The sequence below is a fragment of the Antrostomus carolinensis genome, unplaced genomic scaffold (assembly GCF_000700745.2).
Source record: "Antrostomus carolinensis isolate BGI_N321 unplaced genomic scaffold, ASM70074v2 scaffold11138, whole genome shotgun sequence".
Lineage (NCBI taxonomy): Eukaryota > Metazoa > Chordata > Aves > Caprimulgiformes > Caprimulgidae > Antrostomus > Antrostomus carolinensis.
In genome coordinates, this window is record NW_010335050.1 from 13122 (window position 1) to 33242 (window position 20121).

The 20121-nt window shown below is 38.7% G+C and overlaps 1 protein-coding gene across 1 annotated transcript in view; it reads left to right on the plus strand.

The window, feature by feature from the left end:
- LOC104529943 (carboxypeptidase Q) overlaps positions 1-20121 on the plus strand; it is a 43965-nt gene that overhangs the window by 2478 nt on the left and 21366 nt on the right. Inside the window, exon 2 of the mRNA XM_010174392.1 lies at positions 8913-9114. Within this exon, the coding sequence (XP_010172694.1) occupies positions 8940-9114 (175 nt within the window). The 5' untranslated portion in view covers positions 8913-8939. The remainder of the gene's footprint in view (positions 1-8912; positions 9115-20121) is intronic.

The following is a 20121-nucleotide window of genomic DNA, read 5'->3' on the forward strand; positions in this document are numbered from 1 at the left end:
TTTCCCCCCTGCCATGTGATCTAGCATAATTATAAATTGATACGACTATAGGACATCACATTCCTCATAATAACAAAATAAAGCAGATTAATATTGTACATTTTATTTAGCATGAAAAATAACTTAACCTTTTAATGATTTACTTGCGCAAATTTCTGGCAATCAGGATAGTATGGCACAAACATTGTTTGCTGATGGTAATGAGTACAAGTTAACTAAGAGTGGTATTTAAAGATGCCTTGTAAATGAAAGATGGCCTGTATGACTCATCTACATAGCTGGGTTTATTATGACTTTAGTTTGCTACAAACAAGTAGAAATATGAATGCAGTAATTCAGCACAGACAGACATGGATTTCCTTGACATTGTAAATTACCTCCTTATGTCAGTGGAAATGTGGCAAGGGAGAAGAAATGAAGACAATATAGTACTGGACAAATACAAATACTCATACTTTTGTAGCTTATTTATTATTTCTTTCAATTTAATTTCAGGTCTTTCTTCTTCATCTGTCATTGTAGGTTGCCACTGCTAGAAAGTGGATAAGTTACTGCAGAAATAACGGAGATAGCAGCAGCATAGTGATTTTACAATGGTGCCAATAGTTAATTCTTAACCCTACATAATAGCATTATTTATATCACTCAAGTATTTCTGTAGAGCCCAGCATTATAGTTTCTGATTATTAAGACTAGTGATAGGGCATACTGGCTGTTCAGAGCTTTGTTAGAATGTAAGGGATGCCACGTGAGGTTCACCAAAATCTCAGTCTGGTGCTGTCTCCTGTTTCTGATATTGTCCAGTAAATAGAGGGTTAGGAAAAGCGTATTTGCCCAAGTGCAGTCAGAATAAGCTCAGACACGTATATGACTCGTGCAACTGTGCTTTCATTTTATCAAATACTTTTCTGGAGAGCATCTCATGGTCCTCATCTGTTGTTTCCTGTGTATGATTTTTCTAAGACATTTTCAAGAGTTGAAAGCAAAGTATCATCCAGCAGCTTCAATGCTGCCATTAATGCAGGGGGTACCTGCCCCCCACCAGTACATCGCAGAACACCTGCTCAGTTTTGACCATGGGGTAGAAGCCTCCCAGGGGAATCACCAGCACCTCTGTCCCCAAAAGAGATACCTGCTGAAGTGCTGATTGCTTTTCACTGTTAGCCAATAATTAGTTTTAATCCCAGACTGGAAAAAGGCTTGGTTTTTGTTTACAGTAAAGACGCCTTATCTAGATGAAAGGTAATGAAATTAAAGGATCTAAGTGTAAATTAGGCTCCAGATCTTCAGGTTTGACAACCCAAAGTCTTTGCCCAGGGCTTAGTGTTGTGTGGTATAGTTGCTGAGTGGGGCTCTTATGTACAGACCATAGAGTAAATCACAGAATCACAGAATGTTAGGGATTGGAAGGGACCTCGAAAGATCATCTAGTCCAATCCCCCTGCCGGAGCAGGAACCTCAGTGAGACCACATAGAAAGGTGTCCAGGCGGGTTTTGAATGTCTCCAGAGAAGGAGACTCCACAACCTCCCTGGGCAGCCTGTTCCAGTGCTCTGTCACCCTCACTGTAAAGAAGTTCCTTCTGAAATTTAAGCGGAACCTCCTGTGTTCCAGCTTACACCCATTGCCCCTTGTCCTACCATTGGACATCACTGAGAAGAACCTGGCTCCATCTTCCTGACATTCGCCCTTAACATATTTATAAAAAATGTGAAACATTGCAACTGCTGCTTTCCTTTCCAAGTTCAATGGAAGAAGCAGGAGGAATGTGGTTTGATAATTCTGAGGACCTCCTGTTGCAGCTATTCAGTACAAATTCTTCTACAACCTTTAACAATAGTACCTGAGTGCCCTTCAGTAGGGTTTTTAAGTTTTTTGTATTTTTACTCTTATGCTGTCTTCATGAGGAGACAAAGAAGTATATGTAATGAAGTGTCTGGCCTCCTTTTTGTTGCTTCAGATTAGTTTCTGTGAAAGATCTGTGTACCATGAAGACAAGGTTGAAGTTATTTACCCAGATGAATTAAGGGACTATGAATGACTGATAATATTTATTTTGGAATAGAAGTATTGCATAGAATCTCCTGGGAAAGCAAATACATTTTGCAATTAAAAGACTAAGAGATTCTAGACCACATTCAAATTTACTTTAGTATCTCTGTTGTGATCATTGGAGGCATTAATGTGTTATGAATTTAATTCAAACTGCATTAGAGAAAGCATTCTTAAAATATTTCTGCATGCTTTTATTCCTATCTTAATGATGTTTACAGTACTTACCTAAATTTCTTGTGAAAATGCCATACACTTTTTAGTAAAGGTTTAACTTTATGAAAATAGCTATCACCAGTGTTTATTATGGCTTCTTGTTTTGTGTTTATCATCAGGATTTGATATTTTGCCTGAAATGGGTCTGGGTGAAAACAGGACTTTCTGAAATCACAGAATCACAGAATTGCCTAGATTGGAAAAGACCTTTTAAGATCATTGAGTCCAATCATTAACCTCACACTGACAAGTCCCTGACTAAACCATGTCCCTAAGCACTATGCATAGATGACTCTTAAATATCTCCAGGGACGAGGACTCCACCACTGCCCTGGGCAACCCGTTCCAATGCCTGAGAACCCTTTCAGTAAATAAATTCTTCCTCGTATCCAATCTAAACTTCCCTTGGCACAACTTGAGGCCATTTTCTCTGGTCCTATCACTTGTTGTTTCTTGTTGAACAGACCGACCTCCACAGCCTCCTTTTCTCCAGGCTAAACAATGCCAGTTCCCTCAGCTGCTCTTCCTAAGACATGTACTCCAGACCCTTCACTAGCTTGTTGCCCTTCTCTGATCACGCTAAAAGCTGGTATCTCATTGTTGCTAATTTAATTACTATTTGTTGATGCTCACATGAGGTTTCTACTGTGATTTGCTAATGAGTTACTTTCTCTAAGGAGCAAATAAAAAAAATATTGTTGCTTGCAGGTGAAATTATTCTTCTCTAGAAAATACGGGCTCCTCAAAACCAGAGTTTTCAGAAAACTCATCTATTTCAACATCCTGTTTATTTCCCAAGGTACCAAGTATTCTGGTGAAATCTAAGACATGGATTTGTGTCTGATTTGAACCAAACACATCAAAGACTTTAATGTGGGTCCTTTTATCCCAGTGAAATATGTTGATGGTTTGCCTATTGACTGTTCTCAGGAAATATTCCCTGTAATCAAAAGTTCTGTAAAATTACTGCTGGTTGCTTTGACCACCACTGTCCTGTTGTTCCCTTTCATTGAGAAATGAAAGAAATGCATAAAGAGAGAAATGTTCAGTTACAAAACTACAAATAGAAAATAATTGTACTGTATGCTCCAGAATCACAGTTAACAGCCAGTAGCACCCTTGATTGTATTAAGCACAGTAAAGCTAGCATAGTTATACAATTATATTTTATACTGGTTCTAGATCAGTAGGAATTCATAATTCTTAATATTAAAGTGTCACGTTCCTAGTGAAAGATGCAGAGAAAGATATATTTTGCTAAAATGCAAAAACAGGTTGATTCATTACCCTGCCTGGAGCAGGAAGGACCCAGAATCAGTCATGACAGCGTGCCTCCTGGCTGCCTAGTCTTCCTTCCATGCACAAATTTCATACACATCTAGTGTTAGAAGAGCTTTTGTCTTTGCATCTTTCCTCCCTTCCCTCATGTGAGTAGCAGAGCTGCCATCTGAAACGTGAACTGGTGGAGACGTATTCTGAGGATAGCTGCTCTGCTTTCATACTCTGGGCAGATGCACCCACTCACAGGTCCTTGATGCTTTGGTGTGTTCTGCTCTAAGAAAGCTGGGCTCCTTCTTTCCAAACTCTACACAGCTGTGCAAGACAGAAGATTATTGCCTCTTGTTGACTCATCATGATTGACTCCTCATTGACTTCATTTTAACATTTCACCTTTTACCCAGATGGGAACCTAGAATCGTTCTGCATAAAATCCAGAAATATTAATGATGTGTGTGCTGTGATAATTTTTAAGGTGTTGCCAATTTATTTTCAGCTATCTTTTATTGAAAGTTACAAAAGTATTCATTTGCTTACTGAAAGAGTAAAAATCAGCTTTGGTTGAAAGATGTAAACTACAATTTTTAATTTTGTCAGAGTTGCCTGTTTTCAAATGAAAACCTAGAACCTTTCAAAAAAGGACAGTGGTGGGACAGTCACTCAGAGTCATAGACAGTGTTTTGATACCCTTGTATTTGAGCAGTGAAAGGGCTTAAGTTACGGAAAGTTTTCCAGGAAGAGCGCTTCTCTTCGATATACCTCTTTGTCAAAGAAAAAAACCTCCCAAGACAAGTTTTCAGGTAATCTGATGCATACCTTACTTACCCTGCTGCTGTCTTCAGAGCTGTCTGCTTTTTCTTATCTGTCATCCCAGAGGACTTGCTACCAAATGGTCATCTCTGTGAGTGCTGGCAAGAGGAAAGAGTAGTGGTACTGTAGAAGGCAAGGCATGCTGCTAGTATGCTTTTACTGAGTGAAAGGCTAGTAAGTACATGACCAAATACTGTTCAAGGGCTGTTGAAGTTACTGGGGCTTTTGTTGTTGGCTTCTTGGAAGTCAGAACTCCATAACTCTGATGGAGAACAAGCCATAAAATCTATGTACTTTTTTTACAGACTTCTTTTCCACAAAACCTGGCAGAAAAATATTTCATCTTTTAACAAAAGTATGAGCCTTATTCATACCTTGCCATCTATTTAAAAAAAAAAAAAAAAAAAAGTGCTGATCTTCAGCTTTACAGCAACTTTCTCCTGTATAATGATGGGATGATTTACAAAAATTAATAACTCAGTGTTCCTGATTTTCCCTGTCTTCATTCAAGAAGAGCATGAGTTATATGATCATGCTTGTGGCCGGTGGTTATTATGCCTTGATGCTGGTGCATCTCTGCTTCCTAATAGCTGTTCTGGTGATTTTTCTCTAGTTTCCACTTATGCTGTTTTGCTTCATTAAATAATCTTGATCCTAAATAGCAACTCAAAATTAAACTACACTGTGTTTATACATTAGTAAATGCTTAAAGGATTTTTTTTTTTCTTTTCCAGCTGGCACATGCACTTAGGTGTTTCCAGTGTTTTCTCTTGTCTTTCCTGTAGTCTTAGTTGTCAGCCTAACAAAACCAGGTGTCAATTGAAACACATTTTTAGTATGGCAAGTGGGGTGATCATCATTTCACTGTAAGTTCTGCAGCACAATTGTCGTCATGCTGTACTTGGATCTGGACTACTCTGAGACAAACACTGGAATACAAGAATACAAGTGTTAGTGTTTCCTAAAGTTAAGCATAAATCAATAACAGAAAGCTGAAAATGCACTATCGGATTAACTGATGTCCCTTATTACTGGAATAAATTAACCATTAGTCAAAGGACAGTGCTTTGCCATTCCAGACTTCAGTATTTTCCCTGTAAAATGATGATTTTTTCTCAGTGGAATGAAAAAGAAAATCAGTAAATGAGCTATTGGACAAGTAATAACACTCTTTTAAATAGCCCCAAATTACTGAAGGTTTTTAAGACAGCTGTTCCCTCCCTTGTCCTTTCAGGTATCTCACTACTTTAGCTGGGTAAGAGGAATTGCTGTCAGTGACTCAGTAGATTAGTCATGAGATGTTGGAATCTCATTTAACATTTGGTAAGAAATAACAATTGGGATTTTGACTGAATAAGTAGCTACCTGTAGGGTATACCTGCTTGGATTGCCAGTATCTATGCTAGATGGAACATGTCTCCTACCAATAGAAGTGCCAGCCATGCTCATGAGAAGGGCTCGTTTTCTTAATTGAAAAGATTTGACTGTAATTTCATGTTTTCAATTGTTTACCTTAGAGATGAGAAGCAATTATATTTTTAGTTTTGCTTGACAGAGATAAAAATAAATTGTTTATAGAGAAAATGGAAATAAAAGGGATTAAAATAAAAAATTAAAAATAGAAGTATTGGCAAGTATGATGCCTATTTGCATATTTAATGAAAATAGCAATCTATAGAAAGCCAGTTTTCCCATGCAATATTTATTGTAATGTTGCATTTAAAAATTCAGTCAAAAGCTAAACATGATAAGATAAAGAGAGGTGGCCTCTTCTGTGACTGAGTCATAGGAACATAAAGGATAAAAGTCTGTTTTGATGTTGAGAGAATTAGGCAGCAAGTTACACCAACAAGATTTAATTTTCTGGTATGTACTAAGAGAAGCAGCACAGTATCAAGATGAAGTGAATGGGGTTACTTTCTGAAAAAATTGTGTACTAAGTTTAAAATGCTTATTTAAATAATACATGCACAATGAGGAACAAAGGAAACAGCTGACCCTGCAGTTATTTTATAAAATCTTCCTGGTTTGTTGTTCTGTTCCCTTGAATCAGTCAAGAGGGCAATTTATGGTCTCACCCCGCTTTGCTTGTGGTAGTTATCCCTGCACAACAGAGGGCAAAGGGCAACGGAGTGTCTTCCCTACAGCATATTCCCCACTGCACATTTATTTCTGTATAAGTGCCAATATACGTGAACAAAAGTGGGTGTGGTGAAACCAACCTCACTCCCTTTTTTTTAAGATTGCAACTTTCAAACTTGACAGTGAATAGTTTTGTAATTAATCCTATCTTCTAGTGGACAAAATAGGGGAAAAGCTTTCTCGAGGGCACATGGTACTTCAAGTAGTTGTGACCTGTTTCTTTTTTGTCCCCTAATGAGTCTAGTTTCTCTTCCCAGCACGTCCCATTTTCGTGTCACTCCAGCACGTTCTAAGAACTAAACAGCTTTCTTACAAAGCAGGAATATGGTGTAATGTATTGTGGGTGGTTTGTTTACTTGGTTTCATATTAAAAACACATGCAAACATTTATATGAGAAAACACGAATGAATACTGCAGTAATGCTGCTATACTAGCAGTTTATGAAGTTTTGGAACTTGGGTATTCTGGTCTTTGGATTGGTAGGTATGATTTCTGTGCTGTTCCCATACTCGCTCTTCTCCTCACCTTGCTGCCCTGAATAGGCCCTTCCACTCACCTTATTGCTCCTATTCATTGCAGCTTCTCTGAAAATGAGCAGAAGTCCTGCTTTCAAAACTCAGCCAAAGAGTCTGTTTCTGAATTATTTCTATCATGGTATTTGTGCAGGGCTCACTATAATTAAGTTTGCTTTCACTGTCAATTCACCAGCACACCAAAACATGCATTGTCTTCCCTAAGTCTTCCTCCTTGGTCTTCTGATATAAAGAAGATTTACATTTTGAGACATTCTTTCTGTCATACTTTTGGCTTTGGAGCATCATTGGTGCCTTTTACTGTGCAGTGTGCTTTTCTTTGCCTGCTTCTCTCCCACTATGTTTAGAGGGTCCATGAATCATGATTTCATGTTGAGTCTTATGACCTGTAATACTGCATTTAATGATAGGCCTATACACCACATGTATCGTAATTCTTTACATTTAATCTTCTATAAACTGAAGATTTTTTTCACTGTATAAAAATAGTGATTGCAATTTGTTAACAGCTTTGGTTATTTCCACCTTGATTTCCACTATTTGGATGGATGGATAGGTAGATTGGTTGTTTTTAAATATCATAACATTTACAGTTCATCATATGCAAAGATTTTGTATTAAAATTTTTAACTGCTGGATGTATTTCTAAGTTAGAAGTGGATACCTCTGCTATGTTAGAACTTGTCTCACTCAAAAGAGAAAAGTTTTGGGAGAGTGTAAAATACAGTTCTTGGCAAATTCTATAAAGAAATTCTGAAAACTTATGTGACTGTCACATTCACAGCCACCTGTAGTTCATATTTGGTTTTATATCCAGAAAAGTGTGAAAGAATTCTTTACTGAACTGTAGGCTTATGTGAGCTGTTAATGACATGGCTCTGTTACTCACTGCTATCACATGCCTCTTGTAATGATTTTCTTGTAATAACCCATGACAGCTATAAAATTCTGGAATGACATCTGCACATAGGAGTAACACCTGCAGTAAGTTCTCTTATTCACATTCAAAATAGTCTGAAGTATAACTTTTTTCTGCCTGACTTGGCCATAAACTTTTATTTTTCAAAAATACGTTACATGCCTCTCAAAAAGAGAGAGACCTTCCTTCACATAAAGTCCCTAAGTACTTTATTCCAGTTAAACCTTTGTGACTGAGTGTTCTAAGTCTATGGAAAGCAAATAAATGGCTCTGTATGCTGATTTTTGTTTTTGGCTAAAAAGAATCTTCCAAGTGCACACTAAAAGCAAATATTATTTTGCTGTTTATACACAAAATCTTAAATCTTCATGTTTGCTGTAAGGCCTTACCTTGGAAGCACAAAATTCCCTTAAAACAGATATTTTTCCTTCAGGTCAGGAGGAACCTTGGTATTTCAGTCCTCCAACCGAAGTCAGAGTTGACACATGGTCTATTGAAAATACTGCGTTTCTGAAGATGTAGCAGCTGCTTTTTTAAAATGTCCATCACATTCTAAGAAAGCTTTGAATACACCTAATTTTAAAACCAACCAGACTGTGTATCCTCCCCACTGCAACACAATTTCTGAGTTTCAGGTCTGTGAAAAGAGTGAAAACTGCAAGTGAAAACTGAAATCTGGTGGTAATCGCTTACCTTTCTAGGTGGCACTTTAGAAATCTTAAAGTGAGCGTGTGGGAACAGCATGCCAGTCATGTTGTGGTTCCTACAAAATATTGACATGTTTTCATACAGAAAGATTAGGTCCCTTCGTTTATGCATATATGCACACAATCACAGGAATTATTTCTCTGCTTCTTAAACAAGTTTGTTACAGTGTACCCACACCGACATCTAGAAGCCAGTATATGGTGTCAGTTAAAATAGCAACCACAAAATAATATCTTTTTTCCTTACTTGTTTAGGAAAATATCTCCAACTTTGATATCGTCATGGAGTCTGATGAGGGCACCTTCAGGCCATCTGGACTGGGTTTTAGTGGCAACGCTAAAGCTCGGGACATCGTGAAAGAGATCATGACGCTGCTGCAGCCCATCAATGTGACAGATGTTTATGACGACGCAGATGGAACAGACATCTATTACTGGATGAGAGACGGGGTGCCCGGTGAGTGTGCTTTACAGGTGACACTGCTCCTCCCATGCAGTGACACATCAGATGGGTGGTCTAGTGTTTTGAAAATAGTCAGAAATGCTTTCTCTCGAGAAACAAAATTTATCATAAGTAAAATGCAGAGATGTTAAAAGGTGACCAGCAGAAATAGGACATAAAGTGCATCTGAGCTGCAGTTTAATAATGGCATAGATTATATGTAGCATAGCATGCCTAAAATCTTCTTTTCGGCTTTAGGGATTTATAATAATTAATCCCAGACTGGTGGTTTATAAATAGTAAACTAAGGCAGAGGGGAATTCTCCAATGCCAAACAAATAATTTTATTGTTATTATTATTATTTCGACTTTGAAATACAGGGCTTTTTCCTCCTTTTTTATATGCTGAAGAAACAATGTTTTTGAGATGTGCCATTTAAAAAGTTATGGGGCATTAAGGTGTGCTAAAGGGGTAAAATTCTGCAAAGTTTTAAGTGGTTTAGGCATTTGGAGTATTGTATCTGGCTCCCAGTGAGGAGCAGCTTGTTGGCAGAGAGGCTTTCAAGCTGTAAGTGAGATCCACCACTTGCAGCCCCCTCCCCGTGCAGGAGACCCCACACTAGCATGGGGGCTTGCAGAGCACAAGAGTTCCAATTAAAGGCCAGCCTGGGTGAAGCCTTAGTGAACTTCCATGGTAGTTTCCTGTCTCGGTTTAATCAGTTGTTCTATCACCCAATGACCCCTCCCCACCTGGGAAGGGGAATTGGGAAAAGGAAAGGAGACCTGTGGTTTGAAATTTAAACAGATTTAATGAAATAATAATAAGAACAAAAATTAAAATACTACTATAAAATACTACTATAAATTACACAAAGTTATACTCAGCTGACAAAAGCATGATGGTCACAACAAGCAGGAGAGTAAGCCTTGGGAGAAGAATGACAGACGAGACCCTCCAGGGATGGTGGCCATTGAGGAAGAGGGTCATCCCTAGCAAACTTTCCAATTTAGAATCATAGAAAGTTGTGAGTTGGAAGGGACCCACAAGGGTCATTGAGTCCAACTCTTGCTCTAGCACAGGACAATCACAAGATTCAGACCATGTGTCTGAGGGCGTTGTCCAAATCCTTCTTGAATATTGTCAGGCTTGGTGCAATGACTGCCTCCCTGGGGACCCTGTCCCAGTGCTCCGCCACCTTCTGCCTCAAGAACCTTTTCCTCATGCAAACCTTGCCCTGGCACACCTTCCTGCCATTTCCCTATCATTGGTCACCAGAGAGAAGAGATCAGCACCCGCACCTTCTCTTCCCCTTGTGAGGAAGACTGTGATGAGATCTCCTCTCGGTCTCCTCTTCAGGCTGAACAATCCAAGTGACCAGCCTCTCCTTGTACGGCTTCCCCTCTAAGCCCTTCATCAACTTTGTGGCCCTCCTCTCGACACTTTCTAGTAGCTTTATTACCCTGTGGTGCACAAAACTGCCGCACCAGTGCAGAGCAGAGCGGGACGATCACCTCCCTCGACCGGCTCGCAATTCTGTGCTTGATGCACCCCAGGACACTGTTGGCCCTCTTGGCAGCCAGGGCACACTACTGGCTCATGTTCAACTTGCCATTGACCAGACCCCCCAGGTCCCTCTCTGCAGGGCTGCTCTCCAGCCTCTCATTCCTCAGTGTGTATGTGTGTCCAGGGTTGCTGTGTCCCAGGTGCAAAATCTGGCACTTGCCCTCGTAAAAATTCATACAGTTGGTGATTGCCCAGCTCTCTAATTTATCTAGATCTCTCTGCAGGCCCTCTCTGCCCTCAAGAGTGCCCACAGGACCTCCCAGTTTGGTGTCAATTTAGAGTGAACCTGATGTTTATGTTATGGAATACTTTTGGCCAGCTTGGGTCTGCTGCCCTGGCTTTTGCTTCTCCTAGCCTTAGCAGTTAACCCTGGCTAACTCTGAACTGCTGAAGACCTTGATCACTGTGGAAACCCACATACCATGGCTGGCCACAAACTAAAACAAAGTGTCTTATAAACTTTGTTCTCACCACACTGAGTGCTGCAGTCTTCTTAAAATGCTTCTGTCCCAGTGAAACCAGGACATTTCCACACTTGAATAATAGTAAAAAGAAAAAAGTTTCATAACATCGATATTGAAAAAATTATGATCGGTTTTAAAATTTTAAGGTTCTTTTTCTCTGGTGTTTTATGACTGAAGTAGACTGGCATATTTCTCATGCTAGTTTTACTAGTAGCTGCTGTATGCTTAGAATCTCTTAATATTTGATTAACTGCCTTGTTTTTCACCTGGTCTTGTGGAAGACACAGTGGGTCATGGAATATATGCTTCTTATTTATGGTCAGAACCCTTTGCTTCTTACTCATTTGGGGTATACAAAGATACCATGAAGTAAAATGCCTTGATGAATGTATGGATGTCTAATTTTCTAAGGCAAAATATCTGTGCTGGGCAAGGAGTATGGATCAATGAATACTGTTAAACAGCTTGGAATTCATCTTCAGCTGGTGTTCTGCTTTCCAGGTGAGGTGCAAGTTGTTCAGTGCAATGTCATACAGCTGTGACACTGGTGTGCACTCAGGTTCCTAGGCTCTGTAAGCCTCTGTAAGATGCCTCTGCACCTTACATGAGCATTAGAACAATGTGCTGAGTTGAATTGAGAGACACTAAGCACTGCTGAGAGGCTGTAGCCATGCATTGTCCTCCACAGCCTGTAAGTGCCCATGCAAAGACATCTGGTCCCAAATTTCAGACCAACATGTCTGTGATGTAATTGGAATATGAGAACTCACCATACAGCCCCTGTTTAGAAAATGCAGGTGTACAGGAATTACTTCCTAGGTAAGGTGTTGGGGACAGAATGTAGAGAACATTACAGTCAGTTATCAGAGACTTCTATTGTGCTTCCTCTCTGAGGGTGATGGATCATGGAAGGAGACAGAAGAATTTAGCATTCAAGTGCCTTGTTTCAGTTGGTAATGTGAGTGGTGCTTGTGATAACAGTGTGATTGAGCTCTTGTACATAACTTTTCATCAGCTGAGGTGCACCTGGAGCATAAACATCTACAGGTTGCCATGGTCCTCTTGGTTGGTCCCCCTGGGCTGCATGTGTAAAGTACACTCAGCAGGAGCAGGGCAGAAATGGGAGCCTGCTCCAATGGTCATCCGTGCTCCTCAGAAAGCATAAACTACGAAAAATATCCTAAACAATAAGCTCAACTCTTGGGAAAACATAAATGCACCAGAACTGAGACCTCAGTTTTTAAATAAATCTGATTTGCTTTCCTGTTAAAAATTTGTCATATTAATTGATGATGGATTTTTTTGCTGTCTGAAGCTTTGATTCATTTAACTTCCCATTAAGCAAATAACAAAGTGTTCTTGAAGCATAAAGGAACAGTGATTCTTTTTTTTTCCCCATTGAGCCCCAGTGGGAAGGAATTAGCTGCAGTAAAAGAATTTCGACTGCTTTAGATTGTATTTCATACTGTACCAGGGAGAAGTCTAAGACATCTTGTAATCTTCACGCCTTGTCTGCAGTATTCTCACTGCTCGAATGAGCCCTTATGGTATATAATAACATTGAAACAAATTGAACACACTCTAACAGCTTTTATAATTTTGTCCAATTTAAACAAGCAGTCAAGTGTTGACACTTCATCAATTTTATTTAAATATTTTCTTGAAAATACACTTGGTGGCTTTGTTTCTGAAACAGTAAGAGAAAATATGGTGTACTTCTTCAACAAGAAGAATGGTTTCTGACATAATTTATCTAGAATTTTTATCTTTTGCAGTGTTAAATAGATTCTGAGATTTGCCTTTTTAGATGCAATTAAAATTCTTCTCTTCCTGCTCCTTTTGGTCTGAAAGATCCGCAGAGGGCAACAGCACTTGTGTTTTTCAGAGCTCTTGATAGCTGCTCCTGAGACAGGTGAAGTGACTCTGGCTCCTTACTCTCTGTCATTTCCATATTGTTTATTTTTAATGGGTGTGCAATTCAAATGTTATTTGTCATGTTACTTGAATATATTTGCAAGAAAACAGCAGTGACTGTTCTGAGATTTTAGGATGAGAGAGGCCAGGAGAGTTCAGAGTGCTTTGCAAACCATAGGCTGAAGCTTAACCTCTAAAGCACAAGCAAGGTGACCCGCACCAAACACTGCAGTTTAATGCTTTGTGACTGCAGAGTATTAGAAATATTTCCATCAGTGGCATTTACATCGGATTATTTTGAGAACAGTTCAGCCCAGCAATGAGGAATGTCTGGAGCTGTGTTTTTCTAGTGATAGCCAGTTTCAAGCTACTGAAAATATTTTTCCAACATTTGTTTTGATTTTTCATGGAGCATAAATCATATGAAATGGGATTTTTGTGCTGTATTATTTTATGCTGTGGTTTTACAGTTTGAAGTGACCATTGATCCTTTATTAATTATGCAGTTATCTTCCCCAGCTTTCTTTTTAAGAGTTCAGTTACTTATTTGTTTTTAGCTAGGGATACATCTAAACTGTGGCACATAAAGCTGTTCCTTTCCAACACTAAGTCCTAATCAAGTTTAGCCAGAATTTGCAGATATAGGTGGGGAGACAGATTGGTTGGGTTTGATTTCTTTGCATTCTTTTTCACAGTCATAGAATCATAGAATGGTATAGGTTGGAAAGACCTTAAAGATCATCTAGTTCCAACCCCCCTGCCATCAGCAGGGACACCTTCCACTAGACCAGGTTGCTCAAAGCCCCATCCAGCCTGGCCTTGAACACTTCCAGGGAGGGGGCATCCACAGCTTCTCTGAGCAACCTGTTCCAGTGTCTCACCACCATCACAGTGAAGAATTTCTTTCTAATATCTCATCTAAATCTACCCTCTTCCAGTTCAAAGCCATTAATAGGCTTCTTCAATGAATAGGCTTCTTCAGTGTCTGAAAGGGTTAAAAAAAATATTAAGAAAGCTCTGCTAGACCAGCACTCAGGTGTTTTTGTTGATAAAGCAATGTATCTGGTGATCACATGGATACTTCAAATGTGATTTAGACCAGTTCCTAAGGTAATAGCACCGGGGCTGAGTCAGCCTTCAGAAACTTCAGAAACTGAGAAGGGGTAATGAGGTGCTTATATTTGTATTATGGTTTCCAGTGAACATTAGTTCAGCTTTAGGTGTTAGGAGAGAGGAAAATGGGTGCTCTCCTATTTTTGCAGAGGGAAGGCTGTTGTGACACAGTATTTCCAGGAGAGCTGGTTCAAGGATGCTTGAACCAGGGAGGTTATCAGTTGCTGCAGTGCTTGTGATGGGGACACTTGTCTGTTAGGAACTGAGCTATATTTGAGATCAAGCTGACCCAGGACATCAAACAACACCCAAAAGGCATGTGGCAACTCCTCTATTTAAAATTCAACCAGTTTTACAATGTCACTCTGAACCTTGATGGTTGTTCGTGTCTCTCTGTCTCCACAGTGATGGTGTCTTGCTTTTTTGTTACATTACACAAGAGGAACAATTATTCATCCAGAAACTAATAAACCAGTAGTTCATCTAACTTTAATGTTTCTTCAGAAATCAAAATTTCATTGCTAACCCAATCTATTAGTCATTTCCTTAGAGGTGTCAGACAAATACTATCATATATCATTTCTCTCATTTTTAAATTTTCATAGTGCTTCTTTATTAGCTTCATCTAAAATAAGATGTATTTTGACCCTCAGACACCAGTCTTTGACATGCATGGTTTCCTTTATTTTTACATAAGAAGTCAAATCTTTCAGTTCCACTCCTTTTCTGGAACATGCTGCTCACCCCATCCTCCCCATCCCTTGTAGCACCAAACTGCAGTGCAAGCCTGCTGGCATGCTTGAGCCAAGCTCAGTGTCAGCCAGGGGCATGTTTGAGAAAGTGTTGGGAAAATGGGAAAACTCCCTGATTTGAGGTTACCAGCTGCACATGAAGAATTGGGTAAACTCTCAATTTCCCAAATTATAAGAAGGTAAACTTTGTTCACTCTTGGCTAGATCACTGTTTGGAAGTGATACTCCACTGTGATGCAAGAAGCATTACCCTTCAGCGTACCTGCTTCATACTTTCAGTAGACTTGGACAAACTCTTTGGATCCAGCTTCTCAGTTTCTTTTTATTGCCAAAAGAATAAAAATTGTAAGCAAAAAGAGGAAAAATCAGATTCACATAGTCTAGGACTGCATAGACCAATGCTGAAAAGCCTTTGGCTTAATTGTGCCCAGGTAAGGGACGTTTCCCTTGGTGAAGACCTACCTATATTCATAGAATCATAGAATGGCTTGGGTTGGAATGTACCTTTAAAGGTCATCTAGTCCAACCCCCCCTGCCCTGAGCAGGGACATCTTCAACTAGATCAGGTTGCTCGGAGCCCCATTCAACCTGACTTCGAATGTTTCCAGTGATGGGGCTTCTATCACCTCTACTTTACTTCCTCACTTTAATATGTAGTATTTGTGTGATTCATGATCTGAGATGTTTAGCTTAGGGTATCATGTGGAGAGCCCTAGTTATTAACCAAGTGACTAACACAAACAAAATGTCTCCTGCTTGCTCATGGAGCAAAAAGTTGGACAAAACTCCTAAACTCTACTCACAAAACTAGCTTTATGCATAGTATTACAAGTACTGAGATAATTTTAGTTACTCCACAGATACTACATTTTTGTACTGGCTGTCTAGAGCTGTACTTGCTCTGCACATATGTTAAAGCACACCACCAACTCCAGCCACTATGGGCCTTGTTTATTTTTGCATGGAAATGAGGGGTAAGGGGCTTATGGTCTGCACCTATATCTTGACTGAATCTTGATCTCAGTGAGTCTGAGATACATCAGCACTGTTGTGTGATAATTAGCAACATTGTATTACTTTTTCCAGGTCATTTGTTTCCTTTCAAATACCTTATTTTATCATTCCGAAAGGAAATACGTTGAATGAGTGTGTTACATTGCAGAAGCTAAATTTTCTGCAACTTGGGAGGTATTAAATTAAACCAGTATGCTAGGAGAACAATTATAATTACTTGGCACTTAAAGAACCTACTATAAGTGCTACAGCTATTAGAACCATTTAAAACCTTGATTGCAGAAAGAACTGTGTGTATTAATCTGTAAAATAATTAATCTATGCTCTAATTTATCATTGTTCCATAAAAATGGGCTTTTGAAATTAGAAATGACTCTAGAGTAATTAAATAAATTTAATGTGCTGCAACTTTTTATGAAGGTGGATACCTTAAAAGGCTCATAGTTTAACATAGTATCTCAGTTATATTAGCCTTTCATATGACCTTTTCTGCTTTTAATAAAGTTAATAGAGTCCTCAAGACTGATCATTTAATGAAAGGACTAGTCTGTAGATCATGATATGTTTTCATATTAGTTGTGCTATTTGACTACCAGACTAGCTTGACCTTACTTTACATATAATTCTTTCCATCTTTGTTCTTCTTGGGCTAGAGTCTTGTTTTGGCATATTGGAGTATGGGACTACATCTAATAATTAACAGGAAGCATTGGAATTGCAAGTTTGTTTGCTTCGTGTAGACTAGACTCAGACCATACAAATACTCAGCTGGGATAGTACTGTGGTGCAGAGTGATGGAGTTGGGTGATTAGACACAGTGCCCGAATGCAAATTTTACTGGTAGTTTTAAGAGGGCTTCTGTCATATATTTCTCATTAGAGCATGTACATTTCTAATGCAAGGGCACAGGGTGGTCCTGTCAAGTCAAAAATTATGTTTCATCTTTGGGGCAAAATAATTCATGACTGTAACAAATACTTGAAAACTGCTCATTCACACTTATTTTGAAAAAATGAAGACTAATTCTGAGTAAACTTGCTGAAGTCTAGATTAACTATGAACTACTAAGAAGAGAAAGGTTGACACAATGAAGGGAGAATGCTACAATTACTAGCAGGTAGTAGTAAGTTTAACTTCACTCAATATTAGTGACATTTTAGTGAGGGCAAGATCACAAAAGAACTGCAGGAAGATTTGAAAGTCTAGAGATGGTACCTTACAGTGAGAAACAGGAGATGTTAAATCTCTCTCCATTTTTGCAAAACTGTGTTAAGTGATGACTCAACTACAGCGTACATATTAGTCTGGGAAGCAATTTTTCTAATTACAGCACTTTCTCCCTTGTTTTAAAAAAGAGTCTGTTAGCAGTTCAGTCTATCTGAGTCTAAACAAATTCAAAGTGGAAGAAAGCAAACACCTTCTTCCACTAAGGTTAGTGAGGTATAGAATCACCTTGCAGACATGGTGAATTCTCCATCGTTTTGAAAGTGTAAAAGGAGACTTGGGTGTCCTTCAAAAAATAAAGGGTAATTCAAGCAGGAGGAATGGGCTTGATGCAGTAGTTACAAGGTGAGATTCTTTGCCATGTGTTATTCAGAAAGTGTGATTAGATGGTAGTGGGTTTTGTTGGCCTTAAAAAAAGTCTGTGAATCTGCCAGTAAATCTTACAAGCATTTTCCATAAGGAAATGCTTCCTTTTCCATTTAAACTTCACTCATTTCAAACAGACTAGCTTGAATATCAAAAGCTCTTGTCTTTGATTTGTACAACGTTTAGATAATCCTAATTACAATTTAAAAAATAGAACTATTGTTAACTTTATAATCTCTTAGGAAATTTGAACCGTTAAACCAAAAATATTTGCAAAACTCTACCAAACATTGCTGAAGAGCTTGAATTCTTATTTTCTTTCTAGTTATTCCCTTTTCTTCAGTATCTGTGATGCAGTTTATTCGACAAAATTTTTTTAGAGGTCATGAGCTAATAATTGCAGCACATGAGCAACTGATATTACATAGCACTTAAATTTATCACTCAAAAAACTGAGGTACGGCAGCTTTAAAATAATCTTATATTAATATTACAATAAATTAGTTTGAAACACTGACATTCTGATTGGCTTTTAGAATCCTAGAAGTAAAATTCTTCCAGTGCACTCAACACTGTACAAATACTAAATAAGCTCATTAATAGTAATGAAAACTTAAATTAAGGTGTTTCAGATAAAATAATAAATTCAAATAGTTTTTGCATTTTTTATCTCATGGACTTTTTTTTTTCTCTTAAAGATATTTTGTCACTGATCATCCTGTGAATATCAGTAAGGTTGAATTTTTTTCTTTACTTTTAGATGCTTACTCTTCAAAAAATTACATAAACTGGATTGGCATAAAAGACACTGATGTTAAATGGATTTCTTCTGAAGACACACAAAATTCCCAAGTGTTTCAAAAATCACCAATAAATTTCCTTCTGCCAGTCACTGTGTTAGAAGGAGAATATGCTCTGTCTCAGAAAAGAAACACTGAAAAGATCTAACTAAGAATCTCATTTGGATTGGGGTGTGGTTGTTTTTATTCTGGCTGGGCCTCTGAGAGGCATATTCATACTCTATTGTTTGCTTCATAGGAAAGCTGAATTCTATTTCTGTGGGTGGGAATATTCTTTTTCATATGGAAGCATTTGCCATTTGTTGATCCTAAAAAACCAAATGTCCTACATTAGCACACAGAACTTAGTGTTAACATGTTAAATATGCAGTTTGGAAGTACAAGTTATTAAGCCTTATTCCTAGAACTGTCTTCGACTTCACTGAAGCTCATACAAATAATGAAGTAAATAGGAAAAAAAGGGTTTAATTAGTTTTCTTTAAGGAAGTTGGAGGTGGAAAGTGTTTGCCAATGGAAAAGTATTAAAGTTAAATGTGATTCTCTCCATGTTTTTGGTTTTGGGGGTCTTTTTACCTTTTTGGAATTTGACTATGAAAAGTAAGACACATTCATAGTTTAGAAATGTTAGATTTTTCCTCAAATGTGTAGTGATCCAGAATGACTGTTAGGAACAACAGCAGAAATATCTGTGGATTCATGGATTTCATTCCTGGAAAACAAACTGTGAAGGTATCAGTATTAAAAACTGAATAAAAAATAAATTATTCAGTAACATTCCAGGAAGACCATACGTAAGCTGCTTTTGATGGGAGGGACACAGGTTAAATGGATTAAGGTCTGACTTGCAGCTCTCCAAGTCGTTTCCTGTATGAAGTCATATGCTGAGTGTTTCTAATAGGATTCTTCAGGGCTTGGTACATCCTTGACTATACAGAGTTTCCACTGGTGGTTTGGAATCAAGTTTAAAATTACAACAAAACACAGCTGATGTAATTGCTATTGGAATGATAAAGAATGATGAGAACAAGCTGATCATCCAGCCAGGGCCCTTATGTTAGTATGAGTCCACTCTGTCCACAACTTTATTGTACTGGAGTCCCAAAAGAAGATGCAATATTTAGAAAAAATCAATTCCTTGAACTCGTTGGCTACCCAATTGCTAATGTAGCTCAGACATTACCTTTGTTGCCACAAGGTCTTTCTAATGCCGCTTGTCCCACAGGGCCTGCAGGTCCTGTTCTGCAGAGCTGTTGCCTCCAGCTCATTCTGGTGCAGTGGGTTGTCTTGTTCCAGCACTGGACTTTGGCTTTTTCTTTGCTGTGTTTTCTGAGGTCCTTGTCAGGCTACTCCTGGATTTTGAGCTCTTGGAACAGCAGCTCTGCTTTCCAGCATACACAACTGCTCCTTCCACAAAGGTAATGAAGATGCAGTCCACCCCTGTCATCTGGGTCATTGCTGAAGTTGCAAAAGGTCCTGGCCTTATATTGACCCTTGAGGGTCACACCACTCATAACCAGACACCAGTTAGACCTCAAACTGTTGATGGCTACCATTTGAGCCAGTCATTTTTCCACCCACTTTTATTCCACCCCTCCAGTCCATAATTTTCCTGGGGACTGAGGTTAGTTTGTCTAGTTTATAGTTCTCAGGATGCTGCTGCTTTTATTTTACAACAGGCATAGCATTTACCTTTTTTTCTGTCATCGGGGACTTCCCCTCATTGCCACAACTTTTCCAAAGTGATAGAAAGCAACCTCTCAGTGGCATTGGCCAGCTCCCTCATGCAGCCAATCTCATACTATTAATATGTA